Source organism: Stegostoma tigrinum, chromosome 22, assembly GCF_030684315.1.
Source record: "Stegostoma tigrinum isolate sSteTig4 chromosome 22, sSteTig4.hap1, whole genome shotgun sequence".
Classification (NCBI taxonomy): Eukaryota; Metazoa; Chordata; class Chondrichthyes; order Orectolobiformes; family Stegostomatidae; genus Stegostoma; species Stegostoma tigrinum.
Window position 1 is genome coordinate 32,988,563 of NC_081375.1, and position 21,324 is coordinate 33,009,886.

The 21,324-nt window shown below is 41.2% G+C and overlaps 1 protein-coding gene across 15 annotated transcripts in view; it reads right to left on the bottom strand.

Moving 5' to 3' along the window:
• The window catches only part of tnrc6c1 (trinucleotide repeat containing adaptor 6C1), a 637,257-nt gene that overhangs the window by 35,287 nt on the left and 580,646 nt on the right, over positions 1-21,324 (bottom strand). For 7 of the 15 annotated variants that reach the window (XM_059653753.1, XM_048554726.2, XM_059653758.1 and 4 more), the window contains 3 exons: positions 18,868-18,925; positions 12,939-13,105; positions 10,246-10,419 (listed from right to left, as the gene is read on the bottom strand). In XM_059653753.1, the coding sequence (XP_059509736.1) occupies positions 10,246-10,419; positions 12,939-13,105; positions 18,868-18,925 (399 nt within the window). The remainder of the gene's footprint in view (positions 1-10,245; positions 10,420-12,938; positions 13,106-18,867; positions 18,926-21,324) is intronic. The other 8 variants (XM_048554723.2, XM_059653762.1, XM_059653750.1 and 5 more) reach the window with 5 other exon arrangements.

Consider the following 21,324-nt stretch of genomic DNA (forward strand, 5'->3'; position numbering starts at 1 on the left):
ATACCACAAGCAGCAAACAGGTATACAAGAAACGCTAAAAAAAGCTAGCAACCTATATTTCTTAACCTTTTAAAAAAAATATATTGAAAAAGTCAGATGGATGACCATGAAGGAAACATGTCCAACACTTAGCACACTGAATTAAGGTAGGAATTAAATGTCAAACTCCACTTTTGAACAAAAATGAACACAGAAATGTTAGCTTTTCTCACTTTTAACCTTTTATTTTTAAATAAAGAGGTGGAAAAGATCTGAGAAAGACATTGAGATCTTCTCAACAGAAATTTTATATGGAAAGCCGTTTCAAAACAAAGTTTAAATAAAAGTTTACATGCACTGGGTGCAGTTACTGTATAGGTGATGCACAGCAAAACAGCACAAGTTCATTCCTTCAAGGGGATTCAATTCATGCTAGAATAACAGCTGTGCTTTCTTGTCAACCGCTGCCAGCACAACCATATGAGACAAGTATTGCTGAAGATAAATTATCTTCAATTATGACGGTTAAGTTGGTTGAGAATGTCAACCACATTGACATTTTGAGATAATGCACAGTTTGGATGGGATAATTTTTACCAGAATTGGCTTCAAATCAGCAGTCAGCCAGAATTATGCAAACATTCAACTCCAATTAATCTGAATGAATATGAACCATTGCAAATGTAGGAACACAAGTAAAAACGGATCTGGTGTTAGCCATTTGACCTGAGGGAGCTGTTCCATCATTCAGAAAAAGGTCATGGTTATCATCTTCCTCAACTCCATCTTTCTGCCTGAACCAGCATCCCATGAAAATCACAGACAGGTAAGAACAGGAGTATCCGACATCCTGTTCACTCAGAGCTGTCAAGGTCAAGGACTTTGCACGGGTAAATAAAGAGTGGCTTGCTGACAGGATATTGGCCTCTATACAGTTATTTCAGTGGCAACAACAGAAAAGCACAGTCATGAAGAAATTCATTTGCAACAGCTGCTTTTAAGTTGGGGTAAGCATTTCTGGCATCATACCGTTCCTTGGGAATCTTGACTTGTCCAATCCTGCTGTAAAAAACTATGCCCAGTATGTGGAAAGAATGCACTACTTTTTCCAGGCAAGTGACACTGGGGCAATTGAAAAGCAAGGAGTAATTGTCCTAGAGCTTGTGGGCCCACAGCTTTGTTTGGCTATTAGAAACCTAACTTTCCTTCAGGCACCAGACAGTAAAACCTTTCAAGAGTTTAGAGATTTAGTTGAGAAATATTACATTATGTCTCTGATCGTGTTTTTGGGATCCTTAAGGGGTAGGGAGAGCAGCCCCAGGTCGTGGTCCACATTGGCACCAACGACATAGGTAGGAAGAGAGACGGGGATTTAAGGCAGAAATTCAGGGAGCTAGGATGGAAGCTGAGAGCTGGGACGAACAGAGCTGTTGTCTCTGGTTTGTTGCCCATGCCACATGCTAGTGAGGCGAGGAATAGGGAGAGAGAGGAGTTGAACACGTGGCTACAGGGATGGTGCGGGAGGGAGGATTTTGGATTCTTGGATAATTGGGGCTCTTTCCGGGGTAGGTGGGACCTCTACAAGTAAGATGGTCTTCACCTGAACCAGAGGGGTACCGATATTCTGGGGGGGGGGGGGAATTTGCTAAGGCTATTCGGGTGGATTTAAACTAATTCAGCAGGGGGATGGGCACCAAAATTGTAGTTCGACCATGGAAAAGGTTGAGAGTAGGGTGGTCCGAAATAAAGTTTCAGGGAAGAAAGATGCCACCCCGCAAGCAAGAAGTTAGATTGAAGTGTGTCTACTTCAATGCCAGGAGCGTCCGGAATAAGGTGGGTGAACTTGCAGCATGGGTTAGTACCTGGGACTTCGATATTGTGGCCATTTTGGAGACATGGATAGAGCAGGGACAGGAATGGTTGTTGAAGGTTCCGGGATTTAGATGTTTCAGTAAGAACAGAGAAGATAGTAAAAGGGGCGGAGGTGTGGCATTGTTGGTCAAGGGCAGTATTACAGTTGCAGAAAGGATGTTTGGGAACTCGTCAACTGAGGTAGTATGGGCTGAGGTTAGAAACAGGAAAGGAGAGGTCACCTGTTGGGAGTTTTCTAAAGGCCTCCGAATAGTTCCAGAGATGTAGAGGAAAGGATAGCAAAGATGATTCTTGATAGGAGTGAGAGAGATAGGATAGTTGTCATGGGGGACTTCAACTTTCCAAATATTGACTGGGAACACTATAGTTAGAGTACTATAGATGGGTCAGTTTTTGTCCAGTGTGTGCAGGAGGGCTTCCTGACACAGTATGTAGATAGGCCAACAAGGGGCGAAGCCACATTAGATTTGGTACTGGGTAATGAGCCCGGCCAGGTGTTAGATTTGGAAGTGGGTGAGCACTTTGGTGATAGCGATCACAATTCTGTTATGTTTACTTTAGTGATGGAAAAGGAGAGGTGTATACCACTGGGCAAGAGTTATAGCTGGGGGAAAGGCAATTATGATGAGATTAGGCAAGATTTAGGGAGCATAGGATGGGGAAGGAAACTGCAGGGGATGGGCACATTAGAAATGTGGAGCATATTCAAGGAAATGCTCTTGAGTGTCCTAGATAAATATGTACCTGTCAGGCAGGGAGGAAGCTGTAGAGTGTGGGAGCCATTGTTTACGGAGGAGGTGGAATCTCTGGCCAAGAGGAAGAAGGCGGCTTATGTTAGGATGAGATGTGAAGGCTCAGTTAGGGCACTTGAGGGCTACGAGGTAGCCAGGAAAGACCTAAAGGGAGAGCTCAGAAGAGCCAGGAGGAGACATGAGAAGTTGTTGGCGGATAGGATCAGGGTAAACCCTAAGGATTTCTATCGGTATTTAAGGAATAAAAGAACGACGAAAGTAAGATTAGGCCCAATCAAGGATAGTAGTGGTAAGTTGTGTGTGGAGTCAGATGAGATAGGGAAAGCGCTAAATGAATATTTTTCAACAGTATTCACTCTAGAAAACAACAATGTTGTCGAGGAGAATACTGAAATACAGGCTACTAAACTAGGTGGGATTGAGGTTCACAAGGAGGTATTAAAAATCCTTCAGAGGGTGAAGATAGATTAGTCTCCTGGGCCGGATGGGATTTATCCTCGGATCCTCTAGGAAGCCAGGGAGGAGATTGCCGAGACTTTGGCATTGATCTTTAACTCGTCATTGCCTACAGGAATAGTGCCAGACGACTGGAGGATAGCAAATGTGGTTCCCCTGTTCAAGAAGGGGAGTAGAGACAACCCTGGGAATTATAGACCAGTGAGCCTTACCTCAGTTGTTGGTAAAGTGTTGGAAAAGGTTATAAGGGATAGGATTTATAATCATCTAGAAAAGAATAAATTGATTAGGGATAGTCAGCACGGTTTTGTGAAGGGAAGGTCGTGCCTCACAAACCTTATTGAGTTCTTTGAGAAGGTGACCAAACAGGTAGATGAGAGTAAACCGGTTGATGTGGTGTATATGGATTTCAGCAAGGCTTTCGATAAGGTTCCCCACAATAGGCTATTGTACAAAATGCGGAGGAATGGGATTGTGGGAGATATAGCAGTTTGGATCGGAAATTGGCTTGCTGAAAGAAGACAGAGGGTAGTAGTTGATGGGAAATGTTCATCCTGGAGAGCAGTTACTAGTGGTGTACCGCAAGGTTCAGTGTTGGGTCCACTGCTGTTTGTCATTTTTATAAATGACCTGGATGGGGGCGTAGAAGGATGGGTTAGTAAATTTGCAGACGACACTAAGGTTGGTGGAGTTGTGGATATTGACGAAGGATGCCGTAGGTTGCAGAGAGACATAGATAAGTTGCAGAGCTGGGCTGAGAGGTGGCAAATGGAGTTGAATGCAGACAAGTGTGAGGTGATGCACTTTGGTAGGAGTAACCGGAAGGCAAAGTACTGGGCTAATGGTAAGATTCTTAGTAGTGTAGATGAGCAGAGAGATCTCGGTGTCCATGTACACAGATCCTTGAAAGTTGCCACCCAGGTTGACAGGGCTGTTAAGAAGGCATACAGTGTTTTAGCTTTTATTAATTGAGGGATCCAGTTCCGGAACCAAGAGGTTATGGTGAAGCTGTACAAAACTCTGGTGCAGCAGCACTTGGAGTATTGTGTACAGTTCTGGTCACCGCATTATAAGAAGGATGTGGAAGCTTTGGAAGGGGTGCAGAGGAGATTTACTAGGATGTTGCCTGGTATGGAGGGAAGGTCTTACGAGGAAAGGCTGAAGGACTTGAGGCTGTTTTCGTTAGAGAGAAGAAGGTTGAGAGGTGACTTAATTGAAACATATAAAATAATCAGAGGGTTAGTTAGGGTGGATAGGGAGAGCCTTTTTCCTAGGATGGTGACGGCGAGCACGAGGGGGCATAGCTTTAAATTGAGGGGTGAAAGATATAGGACAGATGTCAGAGGTAGTTTCTTTACTCAGAGAGTAGTAAGGGAATGAAATGCTTTGCCTGCAACGGTAGTAGATTCGCCAACTTTAGGTACATTTAAGTCGTCATTGGATAAGCATATGGATGTACATGGAATAGTGTAGGTTAGATGGACTTGAGATCGGTATGACAGGCAGGTCGGCACAACATTGAGGGCCGAAGGGCCTGTACTGTGCTGTAATGTTCTATGTTCTAGCCCCCAGCCTCCTCTAATTCTAAGACACTATCAATTTTACTCAGCAATTTGAGAACCAAGGAAATCTGTATTGGGATTTTTGACTAAGTTAACACGATTGGCATAGGCATGTGACTTTGGTTTAATCCTTAATGAAATGCTGAGACACTGGTATGTGGGACAAATGGTACAATCATACAGAAGCACCTAACTGAAGCTCAACTGGACTTTGAACATTCACAACAATTGGCTTTATTATTGGAAAATGCGGCAAGTGAAGCACATGAGTTGCAGGGTATTTCGATCGAAGTGGACATCCTTACCAGTCTGATTGGGTTTATGGAGCACCACTTGAGTGAAGTCAATTATATAGCCTTACTCAGGCCAGATCCTGAACAGATGGACTCTCGGTCATTCCACAGCAAAACTCCAAAACAAAGCCAATTTCCAGCCAAGCAATTAAAATTTTCTTCTGCACAGGACAAACAAGCCATTATAGTTGCTGCTGGTATGCGCACTTGAGACACCAACAGAATTCACAAGCTAACAACCAGGACAGTGCATACCCTGGAAAGTCCACCCACATCTGGATTGGAACAGTTGATTTGTTTAGCAACATCCAAATCAAAACCAAATTAAAATAAATGTCTGATTAAATGATCACTTAGTTCTAATGGAGGTTGATACTGGCATGACTGTTACCGTGATTGCAGAACTCATCTTTAACAAAATTCACTCCGGACTCCAATCTTTAAGTTTGCACAAGACCTCAGCGAGACTGAGAACTGATATTGGTGAACGTTTACAGGTTAAGGCTATAACTTTGGTTCCAGTCTATTAGGAGAAGCAGCTGGTTCGGTTAGCACTGACTGTGATAAAAGCATTGGGCCCAAGCTCGATGGGGTGAAATTGGTCGAGAAAGATTCATCTAGATTGGTTCAACATTTTCAATTAGAAAATGGGTGCTTGTATGAAATCTTAATTGAAAATCCAGACTTTTTTTCAGGAAGGTCTAGGGACCATCAAAAGAGCCAAGGCCACCTTGCGGGTTGACCAGGAAACAATCTCACAATTCTGCAAGGCCCACCCAGTGCCATTTGCCTTACAGGCAAAAGTAGAGGCAGAAATCAGAATGCTGGGAAACGATGGAAGTTTGTGAAGTAGGCAGCACGATTGTACCAATTGTGAAGCCTGACGAATCAGTCTGCCTTGTAGGGGGTTTACACTGATAGCAAACTGTTTTTTGCCGCTGGGTAAATATCCAGTCCCTTGCATAGAGGATGTACATGCAAAGCTGGCGGTGATGGGCAAGAGGATTGTCCTTCATGAAACTGGACATGAGCTATTCGTACTTGCAATTGTGATTAGATGAAGATTCCAGACATATGCTACAATAAGCGCTTGTACCAATATATAAGACTGCCATTTGGGATATGGTCAGCTTGTTCAATTTTTCAGCAGACAACAGAGAACATTTTACAAGATCTACCCCAGGTTACTGTTTATTTAAATGATGCGCCAATATCAGGTAAGACCAATAAGGAGCACTGACAGAACTTGGACATCATTCTTAGATGTTCTTTCCAGGCAGGTGCATGCCTGTAGAAAGGAAAAACATGTTCCAGGAACCCCAAATGACCTAACTGGGCGACAGAGTCAAGAAGACTGGGCTACACCCGCTCGAAAATAAAGTGACAGCAATCAAAGATGCCCAGAACTTAGGTCTTTCCATGTGCTGGTAAATTATTACAGATAGTTCATACACAAGCTAGCTTCCATTCTGGCATCTTTGTATCAACTCTTGAAAAGACCAGCTTGGAAATTGTTGCAAAGCCAAGCCACAGACTTCAGGGAAGTGTAGAAACAGCCACCATCCTCTAAGGTGTTAGCACACCATGATGCCAAATTAGATCACAATCACAGAATCCCTACAGTGTGGAAACAGGCCCTTCAGCCCCACAAGTCTGCACCAACCCTTGGAGCATCCCACGCAGACCCATCTCCCTATAACCCGCACACCCTTGAACACAACGGGCAATTTTGCATGGCCAATCCACCTAACCTGCACTTCTCTGGCCTGTGGGAGGTAACTGGAGCACCCGGAAGAAACCCATGCAGACAGTCGTCCAAGGGTGGAATCGAACCCGGGTCCCTGGCACTGAGAGGCTGTAGTGCTAACCACTGTGGCACCGTGCCACCCCATGTGGTACCTCCTTGTACAGCATCAGAGTAGTATTATCTCATAGATGACCCAATGGAGAGGAATGCCCAATAGCGCATCCAGAACATTGGCTAAAGCATTAATAGAACCAGACCGAGAAGGAAGGTTTGGTGGTCATATTTGGAGTCAGGAAGTTCCACCAATACCTTTACGGATGTAAATTTGTATTAACAACGGACCACAAACCCATTATGTCTACCTGAAGAGGAGAAAGCAGTGCCACCCATACCTTGAGGCCAAATTTGGCAGTGGGTTCTAATACTAACTGCGTTGAATTACAAGTTGGAACACTGTCTGGAAAGCCAAATCGCAAACGTGGATGCATTGAGCTGCCACCTGCTGGCAGACACCGCCAGTGGTACCACCACTGGAACAGTCTATGATAGTTTTAAACTTCTTGGACACACTTCCAGTCACAGCTGACAATATTACACTTTGTATGCAGAAAGATTTCATCCTGGAAAAGTTCAAAAGCTGATGGTAATGTGGGAAACAAAAGGGCATTCATAACCAGAATTGAAACCTTTTTTTTGGACCTGGAGAAACAAGATCACAGTTGACCGCATATTATTATGGGTAGCAAGAGTGATTGTCCTGAAGAAATGTTACCTCCAGAGGCTGAACTCCATCGGGATCATCCAGGAGTTGCCAAAATGAAGATGTTGGCAAGAAGCCATGTCTGGTAGTCAGGATTAGATGCAGACATGGCCAAATCGGTGGGACAGTGCCCTCAAGGACAAAAGCTACTGCCAGCAGATTCTCCACATTTGTGGGAATGGCTGGGTAAACCCTGGACTTGGCTACACATTGACTATATCGGTCCTTTCATTGGTTCAATGTTCTTAGTCATTGCAGATGCCCACTCAAAGTGGTTGGGTCTGCATTCGTCAAACACGGGGGCAGCAGCAGAAAAATTGCTTGCATCTTTTGGGATTACATGGATTTTTCCCAGAAGTGTTAGTCACGGATAATGGGCCATCATTTACTGGCATGGAATTTGAATGAGTATTTCTAAAAGTCAAATAGCACTCAACATACAAGGACAGTTCCATACTTTCCATCTTCCGAAGCTCTGGCAGAAAGAGAAGTCCAAACTTTGAAGGCAGGCTTAAAGAAACAGCCTACAGCTTCAGTACACACCAAAATGTCCTGGTTCCCATTTGGCTACAGGACAACCCCTCATGCAACTACGGGGATAGTTTCAGCAGCATTGCTAAATGGAGGAATATTCCACACCAGGTTACACCTGATCTTCCTGGCCCTGATGCAGGGTGGGGTGTGACAGGAGGTCAGGTCCAGTGACGTATATGATTTGGGGAGGTGTGACATTCTGAACAAGCATGAGGACCCTTTGAAATTGCAAACTTGCCAAGGGTGTAGGAGCAAAAATGTACCTGGCTCCTTTGCAACCTTTCCAATTGTTCCAGAACCCATAGGTCCTCCCTCTTCATCAAGAGTTGAAGATATCTCAGAATCTGAGATGGACAAAGTGGATGTTGCCACTTCTACCACCTGAAGAGGAGAATGAATTTCTTCCGAGATGCTCCAGATGCAAGAGGTGAGCTACTGTGTGTTACATACTGCCCATCCAAGAGACAGAGCTAGAGGAACATGACTTGATGCTAAAACTCACCAGAAAGAGCTACGAAATAAAAGAGCCAGCCTACATCCTTGGACTCATTGGGGAAGGGATGTAGTAACTGTAGCAAAGTCAGCAAGGTTGACACCATAAAATGAGTTCCCTGATTGGACCAGATTAATAGCCCCAATCTAGAGGCCTTGACTGACAAATAAGAAGAGGTCTGTCAGACATCCTGTTTACTCAGAGTTGGCTCCGAGGGAGTTGGATCAGTATCAAAGAACAAGGCAACACAGGGACAGCTCTCCATGCCTGCGCCAACACATTTTGCCCTTCTTTCCTAAAACTGCCTTCACTTACAGGATCCGTATCCCTCTATTTGCTTCCTATTCACATATTCGTTCAGGTGCTTCTTGAATGCTGCTGTTGTGTCTGCTTCCACCACCTCCTATCATGGGCTCTCCACGTGTAAAGGAAGGGTGACATGGTGACAGGATACTGGCCTCTGGAATTATTCCAATACTCATTGGCAAAAAAAAATTACTGGCCTTGCAGGTTATAAAAGCTCAAAGATGGGAGTCAAGACTACAAGACCATAAGAAACAGGAACAGAAGGAGGCCATTTAGGCCCTCAAGCCTGTTCTGCTATTCAACAGGATTATGGCTGATGCAACATTTCTCATATCCACTTTCTTGCATCTTCCCCATAACCCTTGATTCTCTGACTATTTGAGAATTTATCTATGTCAGCCTTAGCATCCATAAGGATTCTGCCGCCAAACGCAGCAATTGCAACTGAGCTTCTTACATTATTTTGCACAATAAAGTATGATGTACGGTAAATGCAGTGATATGCATAATTCTACTTTATAAAGGGCTTTACACAGCTCCACAACTTCAAATACGAATTCAGATTTTGGAAATATTAGAAAGCCTTAAACTAGAAAAGTCTCAAACATTTTGAAACAACAGATCCTTTAAAATTAGCAAATAATATTGCAAAATTGTAATAATGATGGCTTTTATATTGGAGGAGTAATTTAGCCATCTTCTCTGCACGATCAAAAATCACAAGTTCAGCAAAACAAGAGAAATAATGAGCAAAATTGTAAACACTCAATTCCCTCAAACTTTACTGGTATTTAATTTTAAAACAGCTAATGCTTCAAAACAAAAAATGCATGAAACTTACATTCACAGAGATTCTTTATAAATTTATAAACAAATGAACTGAAACATTTTTATAAAACACCAAAGGAAATCTGAATAGCAAATTCTCAAGGCTAATGACATGTGTATACTAAAGAGTATCAATAAATGCAAATTTACTGATTTGACCTGAAGTAGTGCGCAACAACATATTCATTCTTCAAATAGAACAAATCGAAAGAAGGGATTCCTGACATGTATTTACCAAATACGCAAACTAATTTTATATACATATTTACTTTCTCCAGCTTGTTTTGGAGCTATTTTCCAAGTGAAAAGATTGTATATTAATAAAATCATGTTTACAAACAAAATAATTCGATGAGACAGCAGGAGGAAATTGGAAAAAGTGCTCGTTTCAGTTTGAGTTGGTCAAGGTGTATCATATTTGGAAGGGAACATGGGGGATGAAATGCATCTTTAAGATGAACAAATTACAAGCTTAATGCAAAATTAAACCAATTACATTTTTCAGGCAGAATAAAAAAAGCACATGTAATCACCACAAAATGGCATGTAGATTTCTTGATATCTGCTCAGAACAAAATATTTCTGCTTTCTCTAAGTTCAAGAAGCTTGCTGTTTTAACACGGAGTGGGTTAAAGCAATAATTCATGAATGGCCAAGGCTTACCTGTCTAGAAGAATTCAAGTTTTGCATGCCCAGCCCCGAGGCAATGGCACCAAGGGCCTGATTAGGGTGTGCACTGTTTGAAAGGGCAAGCTTCAGGCTTGGTGAAGGCAAAAATGGTGAAGTAGGGGGCTCTTCCACTAGGCCGCCATCCTGATTAGAGAAGGATAGGGTGAGCTGTGCAGTGCCAACCAAGGCACAGCATCATTAACAGGGAAGTGCAATGGATGTCACAAGCACATAAGAGGAATTTCATTGGTTTAAATAAATATTGGATTAAAAGGATGATGGAAGTGTGTGTTCCAAAGACAAAATGATGATGGGTTGGGAAGATAGACAGAAAGAAGGAGATAGAGAGAAGAAAACAAAAAAAAAACAGAGTTAAAGCGCATGACTAAAAAACCTTATGTATGCTAAAGATGTATGTGCAAAGATCAAAAGCAGCAACTGCTGTAACATTAAATGAACACGCTGCAGGCACAAAAGAACACCAGTGACAGGAAATTCACAACCTCTATTTCATAACATTTGCCTTACGCTGAAACTAACAAGTGTACGTGTCAATATCTGAGATTGTGGCATGCCATAATACTTGCAAAACTTTTGATTATATAATACCTCACCTCCATTTAAATAGAAACCAAATATGTATCATTGGAAATTTCTTTTGATGCAGGACTGTAACTATTCACTGGTCGATGTTAAATGTAGGTATAAAGATATTTTTCTGGCAAGTTAATGAACAGTTATAATTTTACATAAAATCCAATAAATGTATAACAAGCTATTACCAAAACAACCAAATGTGTTAAAGATCATGTTTTGCAATTAACATTAACAACAGAAAACTTTCAACATAGAAAAGATTGCCAACATTTTCAAGTAAAAGTGAAAAAATAAACACTAGTAGACAAGGGATCAAATGCTCATTAATGTAGGAAGCAATTAAGGGCTATAGCACATATGTTACATATCCAAATGTTATAGCATTAGGGCGGAGGTTGGCATATTAAATGTCAACAGAGGAACTAAAAAAGGTCATTTGTGCAACCAAGCAAACTTAATTAAAATCTTTTAGTGAGGAAATGTGACAAATAGACCATGACTACTAAGGGCTTAACATATAAAAGTTGTGTGATTCATTAACAAACAAATAACAGACGATCCAGAGTGTGATAGATTACTCTTCATTTGTCTGGATGGGTATAGTGCCAACATTTAATACATTCGGCATTATCCAAAACAGAGCAGCCCATTTGACTGGCATCCTGTCCATCATCAGCAACATTCAATCCTTTCACCACAGACATACAGTGACAGCAATATGCATCATCTACAAGATGCACTGCAGCAAGTCACCCAAGCTCCTTTCACAGCATCTTTCAAACCTGGATCTTTTACTATTTGGAAAGGTAAACACAGCAGATGCAATGGAACATCATGACCATGCTCTGTTCCAAGTGAGGATGGTATGTCACTTGGAACTATTTCACAGGTCCCTGATTAATATGTGGCCAAAGTCCTGGAAGTTCCTTCCCAATAGCACTGAAGGTGCACCTAAACCCAAGAACAGCAGCGGGCAGCGGTTCAAGACAATAGCTAACCATCTTTTTTGCCCAGGCAATTAGAGATGTACAATAAATGCTGGTCAATCCAGTGCCACATACTTTCTACGAATGTATAACAAAGAAACCTTCCCCAAAATATACTAAGAAGTAAAAATGAGAGATTTTTACTGATATCCCTGCATGCTCCAGATTCTTGAAAACAATAATTTTTTAAAAAGACGTCTCTTTGAAACATTACAGAAACACGTTCATATTGTGTTTAACTTCTAAATAATATCAGTCAAACTGTAATCTGATCACCATTCAATCATTTGTCTCCCCATTTTTCTGTATCCACAGCTGAAGGCACTAAACCTCAGTAAAAAAAAATGAGTCAATTTTATAACCATAGCTTTGACAAACCTAAAGTATTTTGTGAATCCTGGTAACATGAACAATCGCTATTACAAAACATTTAAGTCTCCTGGGGTCACTTGCAAATAAATATTTTAACTGTGGAAAGTGGTTATAACATGGCAAAATAGATCTCCTCTCAAAACAGGTTAATAATACATTTGACTTTCTATAGCAACATGTGAAACACAAAAAAAAATCTTGGTCAGTTCACAAACCAATGAAGTGAGAAATCCAGATTTTTAAAAACGGAGCCGAAGTATGTTGGTTCTCTTAACTAATTGAGATAATATGTGCTATAAATAGTTAAACACATTCTATTGACCATACTCCAAAAAGTACTACTTCAAAGAGAGTCTCATTTCACACCATCTTTGTCAGTACAGAACGTTTATGAAAATACAAAACCAAATACAGTAATTGGATTCTGTCCACTTTGCCAGATTACATTACAATTCCAATTTAAAACTTTACGTATTTACTTTTGAAAGGGAATTTTCCGTTCCTGCAGACCACCCTGTTAGGTCTCAGAGTTGCTTGAACTGCTATGAGGTGCAAGGATTTTCCAGTTTAGTTTTCTGCTCAGAGTACAAAACAATGCATAAATATTGTGTCATAACCCAGACAGCTGGTGATTTAAAAAAAAACAAAGCAGTTTTGTTCAGTTGTCTAAGGAACTTGACATCAGGACATAACTATTTTTGGTTCATTTTCTGTCATTTATTCATAACAAACCTTGTCAAAAAAGGTGGGCCGATCCATGGAAGACTCTTTGGGGATAGTAGGTGGTCGGCAGCCAAGTGGTTTAGAAACTATTCCATTGTAATCTGACATTCCCATTCCACGTTTATCCAACTCCACTTTTTTTTCTAAGAGTGTACCTGGAAAAGGGGAAAATCCATCTTAACATAAAACAAAAAGGAAAGAAAAGAGAAGACAAACATTAACTTCAACTAAAAATATCATTTGGTGACTGTCGGTAAAATAACAGTGTATACAAAAATGGGTTGAAGAGACTTGTTTTGTGCTGTAGACTTCTATATCTCTAAGAAGAACCTAACAGAGGTCATGTTGTAGGAAGCATTTTGAAGGTAGAAACTGGCATTATGTTCATAATTTACCACAGTAACATATGGCAGATCATCTGGTGAACTTTAAACATAGAAAGTCTCAGAAATTTCCATAGGGAAGATACTGAATAAGTATAACTAAAGATAAATATGGTAAAACAATTCATAGTTAAATTTGTGAAATTTTCAAGCACAAAAACCAGAAGGTCTAGTATGATATGCATTTCAAAACACTGCTGAAGTCTCACAGACACAAACCATAGTTTAAAAAAATCTTTGCAAACGGAATACTGCTACCGCCCTCAACCCGCAGGGCATGAAGATGACAAATTATTCTAGACACATTTAAGAAAGTAAAACTAGTAAACTGTAAACTTCAAAAGCAATCAATTTTATCAACAAACCAAGTCAAACTTCATGAAATTGCACAAAGGGTGGAAATTAACAATCACAAGAAGCAGGTAAAAATCAAAAACATTTTGATTTTATGAAGGAAAGATCATGTGAACAAATCAGAGTTTTGATGAAAAAAATGCAGCTGCTATTATAGACAGTCATAAAGCATGACGATACAAGACATGTTAGACACATTAAGGCTTGTATCACTGGTTCAAGATAATGATCAGATGAACAAAATGTACCTCATCACCTTTAAATACTGAGGAATGACCTTAGCTAATGTAATCCATGTTTCACAGCTTGTATCTTTTGGAGGTGGACCCTATAGAAAAGGAAAACAAAAAAGGGGAAACGGAAAACAGAACTTTCCAGTTTCCAGGGACTGAAACTGAGATCAGAAACAAAAACATCTGAAACAAATGAAACTGGCTGAAATCAAATAATAGGACATGTCTGACTTTAGATAATAGTCTCAACAATTTTTTTTCCCATTCACACATGGGATATTCGTGACGTTGCCAGAGCCTGTATTTATTGACCATCCCTAGTTGCCCTCAAGGTGGTGTTAGCAGTGAGCCACCTTCTCGAACCATTGTATTCCATGTGGTGTAGGTGTATCCACAATATGTTTGTGAAGTGAGTTTGAGTTTTGATTCAGTGGCACTAGAGAAAGAGTAATGTATTTCCAAGTCAGGATGGCGTCAGGTTTAAAGGGGAACTTGCAGGTGGAGGACCTCCCATATATTTAGGGCGGCACGATGGCTCAGTGGTTAGCACTGCTGCCTCTCAGCACCAGGGACCTGGATTTGATTCCAGACTCGGGCAACTGTCTGTGGGCAGTTTGCACATTCTCCCCATGCCTGCGTGGGTTTCCTCCAGTTTCCTCCCACAGTCCAAAGATTTGTAGGCTAGGTAGAATGGCATGCTAAATGGCCTGTAGTGTTCACGGATGTGTAGATTAGGTGGGTTTATAGGGGGATGGGTCTGGGTGAGATGCTCTGAGGGCTGATGTGGACTTGTTGGGCCAAAGAGCCTGTTTCCACAATACAGGGAGTCTATGATCTTACCCCTTGACTTCCTAGATAGCAGTGGTCATGGGTTAACATAGAACATTACTGCACAGTACAAGCCCTTCGGCCCTCGATGTTGTGCTGACCTGTCATACCGATCTCAAGCCTATCTAACCTACATCTTCTCAATATCAACCAAAGCAAGCCCTCTCAAAATCCTTTTGTATTTCAATAAGATCATCCCTCATTCTTCTAAATTCTGACAAATAAAGGCCTATTCTGTTTAGCCATTCTTGATTAGACAACATCTTCACCCTAGAAATCAGCCTAATGAATCTCTTTTGAACTACCTTCAATTCCAGCATATCCTTCCTTAAATACAGGGAGCAAATTAGTACGCAGTACTCCAAGTGAAGCCTCACCAACATCCTGTACAATTGTAACAATTCTTCCCGATTCTTAAACACAAATCCCCAACAATAATGGCAAAAATTCAACTAGCATTTTAATTACTTGCTGCAGCTACAAGTTAACACTTTATGTTTTGTGCATAAGAACACTCCGATCCCTCGGCGTGACATTTCTTTAAAGTCACTTTCCACTTAAATATTTATAAAGTGTTATTGAATTTCTGCATGTCTACAATGGCACATACTGTTATTACTGAGCATCTTGGGCTGCGGGGACTGAATATCTGTGAATGTGAAATAAATGATGGAGATGGACTGCCAGGAAACAGAAGACGGCTAAAGACCAGAAAGAAGGTTGCTGTGGTAGGAAACTTAAATGCAAAGGGGTTAGAACAAGAATGGTGACCAACAGAAAAAGGTAGAGATGGATGATCATTGTGGTGGCCCTAAGTAAAATGAGAAACACTGACATATCCCACGATATGCCAGAGAACAAATGGGGTTTCAGGATAAATACAAGTTCAATAGAGAGCTGTGACAATTGCACCACAGCAGCTGAGACAATCCACTATATTCTAAAAATAATGTAAATACCTTACAACATTCGTTTTAAAAACATAATTTCATCTTATCTCTCAATGCTAACAGATTCTTAAAAAAAAATCCAAAATGCAGATCTGAATTCACATCTTAGTCAAAAGCTAATTGGGTCTTCCTTGGGCCATAATCTATGTACAAAGTTTTGTTGACACCTGTCCACTAGTTTTTGAGCTATATTGATTGCAGCCAAACAGACTAACAACTGGAGCAAAAATGCTACCTCTACCCACCTTCAGGAATGGAGATTAAAAATGGAATGAAATAGTACAGGAGACAGAGATACAGATGAAGGAAAATAGGTGATAGTGATAATGGATCTATTGTCTGCAATCTTCTAAACATCCAAAATTGTGGAAATGCCAAGGAACATTGAAAAGTCACAAATGTTACGCCTCAAACACAAAAAAAAAGACAGAAATCAAGAAACTATACACCAGTTAGCCAAAAAGCTGCCACTGGTAAAACGCTTGAATACATTTAAGTAGTTGCAACCATAAATATGCAAAACAAATAATGTCAAACACAGTCAACATTGAATTATGGAATGGAAGTCACCTTTAATAAAATTTATTTCAAATTTTTGAGGATGTAACAAGCAGGGTTGAGAAAGAGGTACCTGCAGATGTGGTATATTTTGTTTTTCAAAATGCATTAGTTAAGATGTCACATATGAAAGTTACTGCACAAGAGAAGAGCTTATGGCATTTAAGGAGGACTCTAATTAACAGAAAACAGAAAATTAACAGAGTCATGGGGTCATTTTCAGGGTAATAAATTAACTAAAGGCTGTATCACATGGATTAGTATCAGGCCTCAACAAATCAAAATCTGCATTAATGACCTGGATAAAGAGGCTGAAGGCACTGCAGCCAAATATGTTAACAATACTAACCCAGGTGGGAATACAAGTTGTGAGGAAGGCACCAAGTTTACGAAATGGTTTCAAAAGTTAATCTACCAGATAAACTTGTGGTAAATGGAGTGGAATGACAAATAGAAGTCTCTCTATTTTGATAGGATGAATTGAAAGGCAACAAGTGATTTAAAAGAAGACAGGCAATAAAATGCTATAACTGAAAAACCTGACTGCCCTCAAATATATAACCAAATATAAGTATGCAGATCCAGGAGCTCGGACATTAAATATATGTTGGCTTCAATGTAAGGTAAATGGAGTATAAAAACAGAAAACTCTTTCTCCACACACAGATGGAGTTTGAGAGACTAAACCTATAATATGTCCTATTGTTCTGGTCTCCATGTATCTGAAGCAGTTCAGAGAAGATTCATCAAGTTGATTCCTAAAATCAGAGTGTCACCTTTTGTAAGAAGGTTGAACAGGTTAAGTCAACACACACTGGAGTTTAGGAGAGTTAAAAAAAAGGTGTTCTTCAGAACACTGGGACAGCACGGTGGCTCGCACTGCTGCCCCATAGCGCCAGGGATCAGGGTTTGATTCCACCCTCAGTCAACTGTCTGCGTGGGTTTGCTTCAGGTGTTCTGGTTTCCTCCCACAGTCTGGAGATGTGCAAGTTAATGGAATGGCCATGCTAAGTTGCCCATAGTGTTCAGGGATGTGTAGATTACGTGGGCTGTAGAGGAATGCGTTGTGGGTCAATGTGGACTTGATGGGTCGAAAGGCCTGTTTTCACACTGTAGGGATTCTATGAAAATTTCATGTAATATCACATTTTGAGGCAGTTTAAGAGAGGATCATTTCTGCATCACCCCTCGCCCACTTGGGGAGAATCTAGAACTAGGGGCATAGTTTCATAACGTCAGTTTACGTTATGAGGAAATATTTCCTTTTACAAAAAGGGACATGAATCTTTAGAATTCCCTACTCTGGAGAGTTGTAGAGGCTCAGTCACTGAATATATTCAATGTTTGGGTAGATAAATGTTTGAATGCCAAGGGAAGCAAGTGTCATAGGATATGGATGGGAAAAAGGAATTGTGGCTAAGATCAGCCATAACTGTTACTGATGTTGAAACAAGTCCAAGGGGTCATATGGTTCAGTTTAACTCAAAGACTGAAGTTCACATTGGGCATGCAGTGGGATGGAAACCATGTGACAGACAGGAACAAATTTCCAACAGCGCAAAACATTAATTATTCTATCATCTAAGCACAACTGGTCTGCTGGGATGAATTTTACAATAAATTTTGCAGGGCCACAGCAGATGGCTGAATATAGCAAGGTCACATTTTCTTTTTGTTTTTGAAATGCTGGCAAAAAGCAACTCCAGAAAAGATTCATCAATTCAACAATAAGCCCAAGGAAGGAATGGTTAACATTTTTGATTGGACCAGCTATAATCCATGATCAGATCAGAGACACAAATACACACAGGTAAGGAATCAGGCCACCTGAAAAAGCAATTTGTAAACCAAATCAATGGTCTTCTGTATGGAGAACAAATATGACCCCAGAAGGTTTTTTTTAAGGAAAGGTTGAGGGAAACATGGGTCGTAGTTAGCACCAGCTAAACACAGAAAAGACATCTGTCATTAAGCCTGAAGGCCAACTAAATCTACAAGATCTAAACGGAGAGCGCAAAAGTGGGCTTGTCTTTAGAACAAAGTACAGGATGGAGGATGACTTTTAAATACATAATTAGATGGCTACATAAGTTGCCCAGGTTCTTGTTTTCTCTAATTAACTAAACAGTCAGGTCACCTTATGCTAATGCAGTGAAAAGCCATTAAAGATCAAGGAACAGCCATTAATCACACATGCCTGTTGACTGGCCACAAGTAGATACCACTGACTACGCAGTGGGAAGCAGAACTCAAAGTGGCATGGTTTTTATTTATGGTTATAAGGATGCAATATCACTTTTAAAGCAATTGTCGTAGATTTCAATGAAACGTTTTACGTAGAGGAGATCAAGTCTGAATGCTATAACTAGTGAATTAATGAAACTGAGCAACTGAATGGGGGGTAGCACTCACGCCCATTATAATTGGGATTGAAAGTCTTAATTATATAATTTGTTTAATACATTGTGGGCCGTTTTCTTAAATTGGGATTGACAGGTCTGGCAAGGCGGCCTAAATCAGGCTTAAAAATGTTATTTGTAAGCTAGGAATTAAATGCCTAATGATTATGTTTATGTGTCAAAGTTTCTGTAAGAACAAGGTTCCACTTCAGCACTCTTCCTTCAAGACTTACCCATAGCTTGATCTAGATTCAGGTTATTACTTTTCAGAGCCTCTTCTGCTGGTTCCCTCTGTAAGATAAATACAAACAGTGGTACATTAGTTCATTACTGGCATCAGAAATTCAGCTAGATCACAGCAAAATAAATGAAAATATTTGGATACAGTTAGATTGGAAGACATGGTATCACAAGAATATCATTGATATAATCTAAATTTCTGTCAAAGTTTGATTTCTTCCTAAAAAGTTAACTTCAGTTACACACATTTGTCATGTAGGTAACCACAACAGATCTGAATCTAACCCTTGCAAAGGTTGCCGAAATTTGTCATTTTTGGTATCGTCTGACTCAGACAATAGGAGGCCGAAATTTTATCTGAAATTAACTGTGTAATTTCTGGTAAGTTTTATTGAAGGCTTCTCTGAGCCCTGGTGAGATTTCTCTCACTATTCTCCAAAACTTGCCTTGTTACTTATGTACATGCTGCTTCTGCACCCTGCTTATTTTATCTTCCCTCTGACCACAGGAGGAAACACTCTCCACTGCTAGGATCTTCTGGGATTTCCCAGTGTCAGTGACATTTTTAAATCAAGTTATGCCTCAGGTAGTGCTGCCAGCTGACAGTTGCTCTTCAGCATATACATAGTGGGAAGGGGGGGGGGGGAAAGGAAATGCTTAGGGCACACGTCGAATGGCTAATAATTCATTGAAAATACAAGTGCACATTCACAAATCTATTGCTATTTAAGAACCATCCTATACATGTTACTTGTAGCCTCATTAATCCTAGAATATTATCTAATCCCCAATACCCTTCTCTCCCCAGTCCAATCCCTGTCCACGAACATCCGTGATTCCTCTGATGCTTCAGTTGGTTTCAAAGCGTTCAGTTTGCAGGTTCCAGCTGCAGCCTCCGTACCACAGACCTGCAATCCTCTTACATGTCCTTTCCCCACCAGGAGGGTCGTCTTCTTCCTGGTGCAAAGGCTTGAACCATTCCTACCTACCACCACCTTCCTCCGCTCAACCAAACTCATCCTCACTCTCAACAGCTTCTCCGTTAACTTCTCTCCTTTTCTTCAGGAGAGGGGGTGGCCACGGATACCTGCATGGGCCAGAGTTATGCCTGACTCTTTGTGGAGTACGTGGAACATTCCTTGTTCCAGTCCTATGCCGGTCCACACCCACAAATCTTTCTCTGATGATATCAGCTCATTCTCTCTCTTATCTGGAATTGGAAAAGTTCATTGATTTCGCTCCAATTTCCATGCTGCCCTCACTTCCACCTCGTCTATCTCTGACTCCTCCCTTCCCTTCCCTTCTTCAACATCACTGTTTCTATTTCTGAGGACAGACTGGCCACTAATATCCACTATAAACTCACTGAATCCCACAGCTAGCTAGACTACACATCCTTGCAACCTCCTCCCTGTGGAGACTCCACTCCATTCTCTCAGTTCCACAATCTCTGTTGCATATGTTCAGATGAGGCCAACTTCAACAAGGGAGCCTCTGGAATGTCCACCTTCCTCCTCAACCAAGGATTCCCCACCACACTACTGACAGGGCCCTCAAACGGGCCTGACCCATCTCCCACACTTCCGCCCTCACCTCCTCTGTTCCCTCCTACAACAGCAATACGGTTCCCCTTGTCCTTACCTACCATCCCACCAGCATCCACATCTATAAGATCATCAGATGCCATTTCTGCCACCTCCAGACACATACTTCCCTCTCCTCCCTTATCCGCCTTCCACACAGACCATTCCTGGTCCCTCTTCCTTCAGCCCTGACAACACCCACAGCCCCACACCACATTCCCCTGCAACTGGGAAAGGTGCGACATCTGCCCATTTACCCCCTCCCTCCCCTTTATCCAACAGCTCAAATATACTTCAGCTGCATTTCCCAGAATCAAGTCTACTGCATTTGCTGCTCAATGTTTTCCCAATGTAGAGGAGACCACCAAGTGTAGACTGGATGTCCACTTCACAGAACATCACTGTTCTGCTCACAAAGAAGGCCTTGAGCTACTTGTTGTCTGCCACTTTAACACACCATCCTGTTCCCTGGCCAACATGTGTGTCTCTGGCTTGCTGCAGTGTTCAAGCAAAGCCCAACGCAAGCTGGAAGAACAGCCTCATTTTCCACTTGGGGACCCTGCAGCCCTCACGACTCTATATAGAGAGTTTAATAATTTTAGGGCCTAACTCTTCCACATCGCAGTCCCATATCCCACACATTAGGTCTTATTAACACATAGTCTGCCATTACACACTACCTCTTGTTAGTCCCTAACAGTCCCCATTAACAACTACTCACAATCCTAGCCAGATCGTTATCAACTCCTTTGTTTATCCATTGCTACTCTCTCTCTTTGGGCTCTATCCTATTCTTTACTCCCTACCCCATTCCCCTCCCTACTTTCTGCATATAAACTGACGTCTTCCCAGCTACCATCAGTTCTG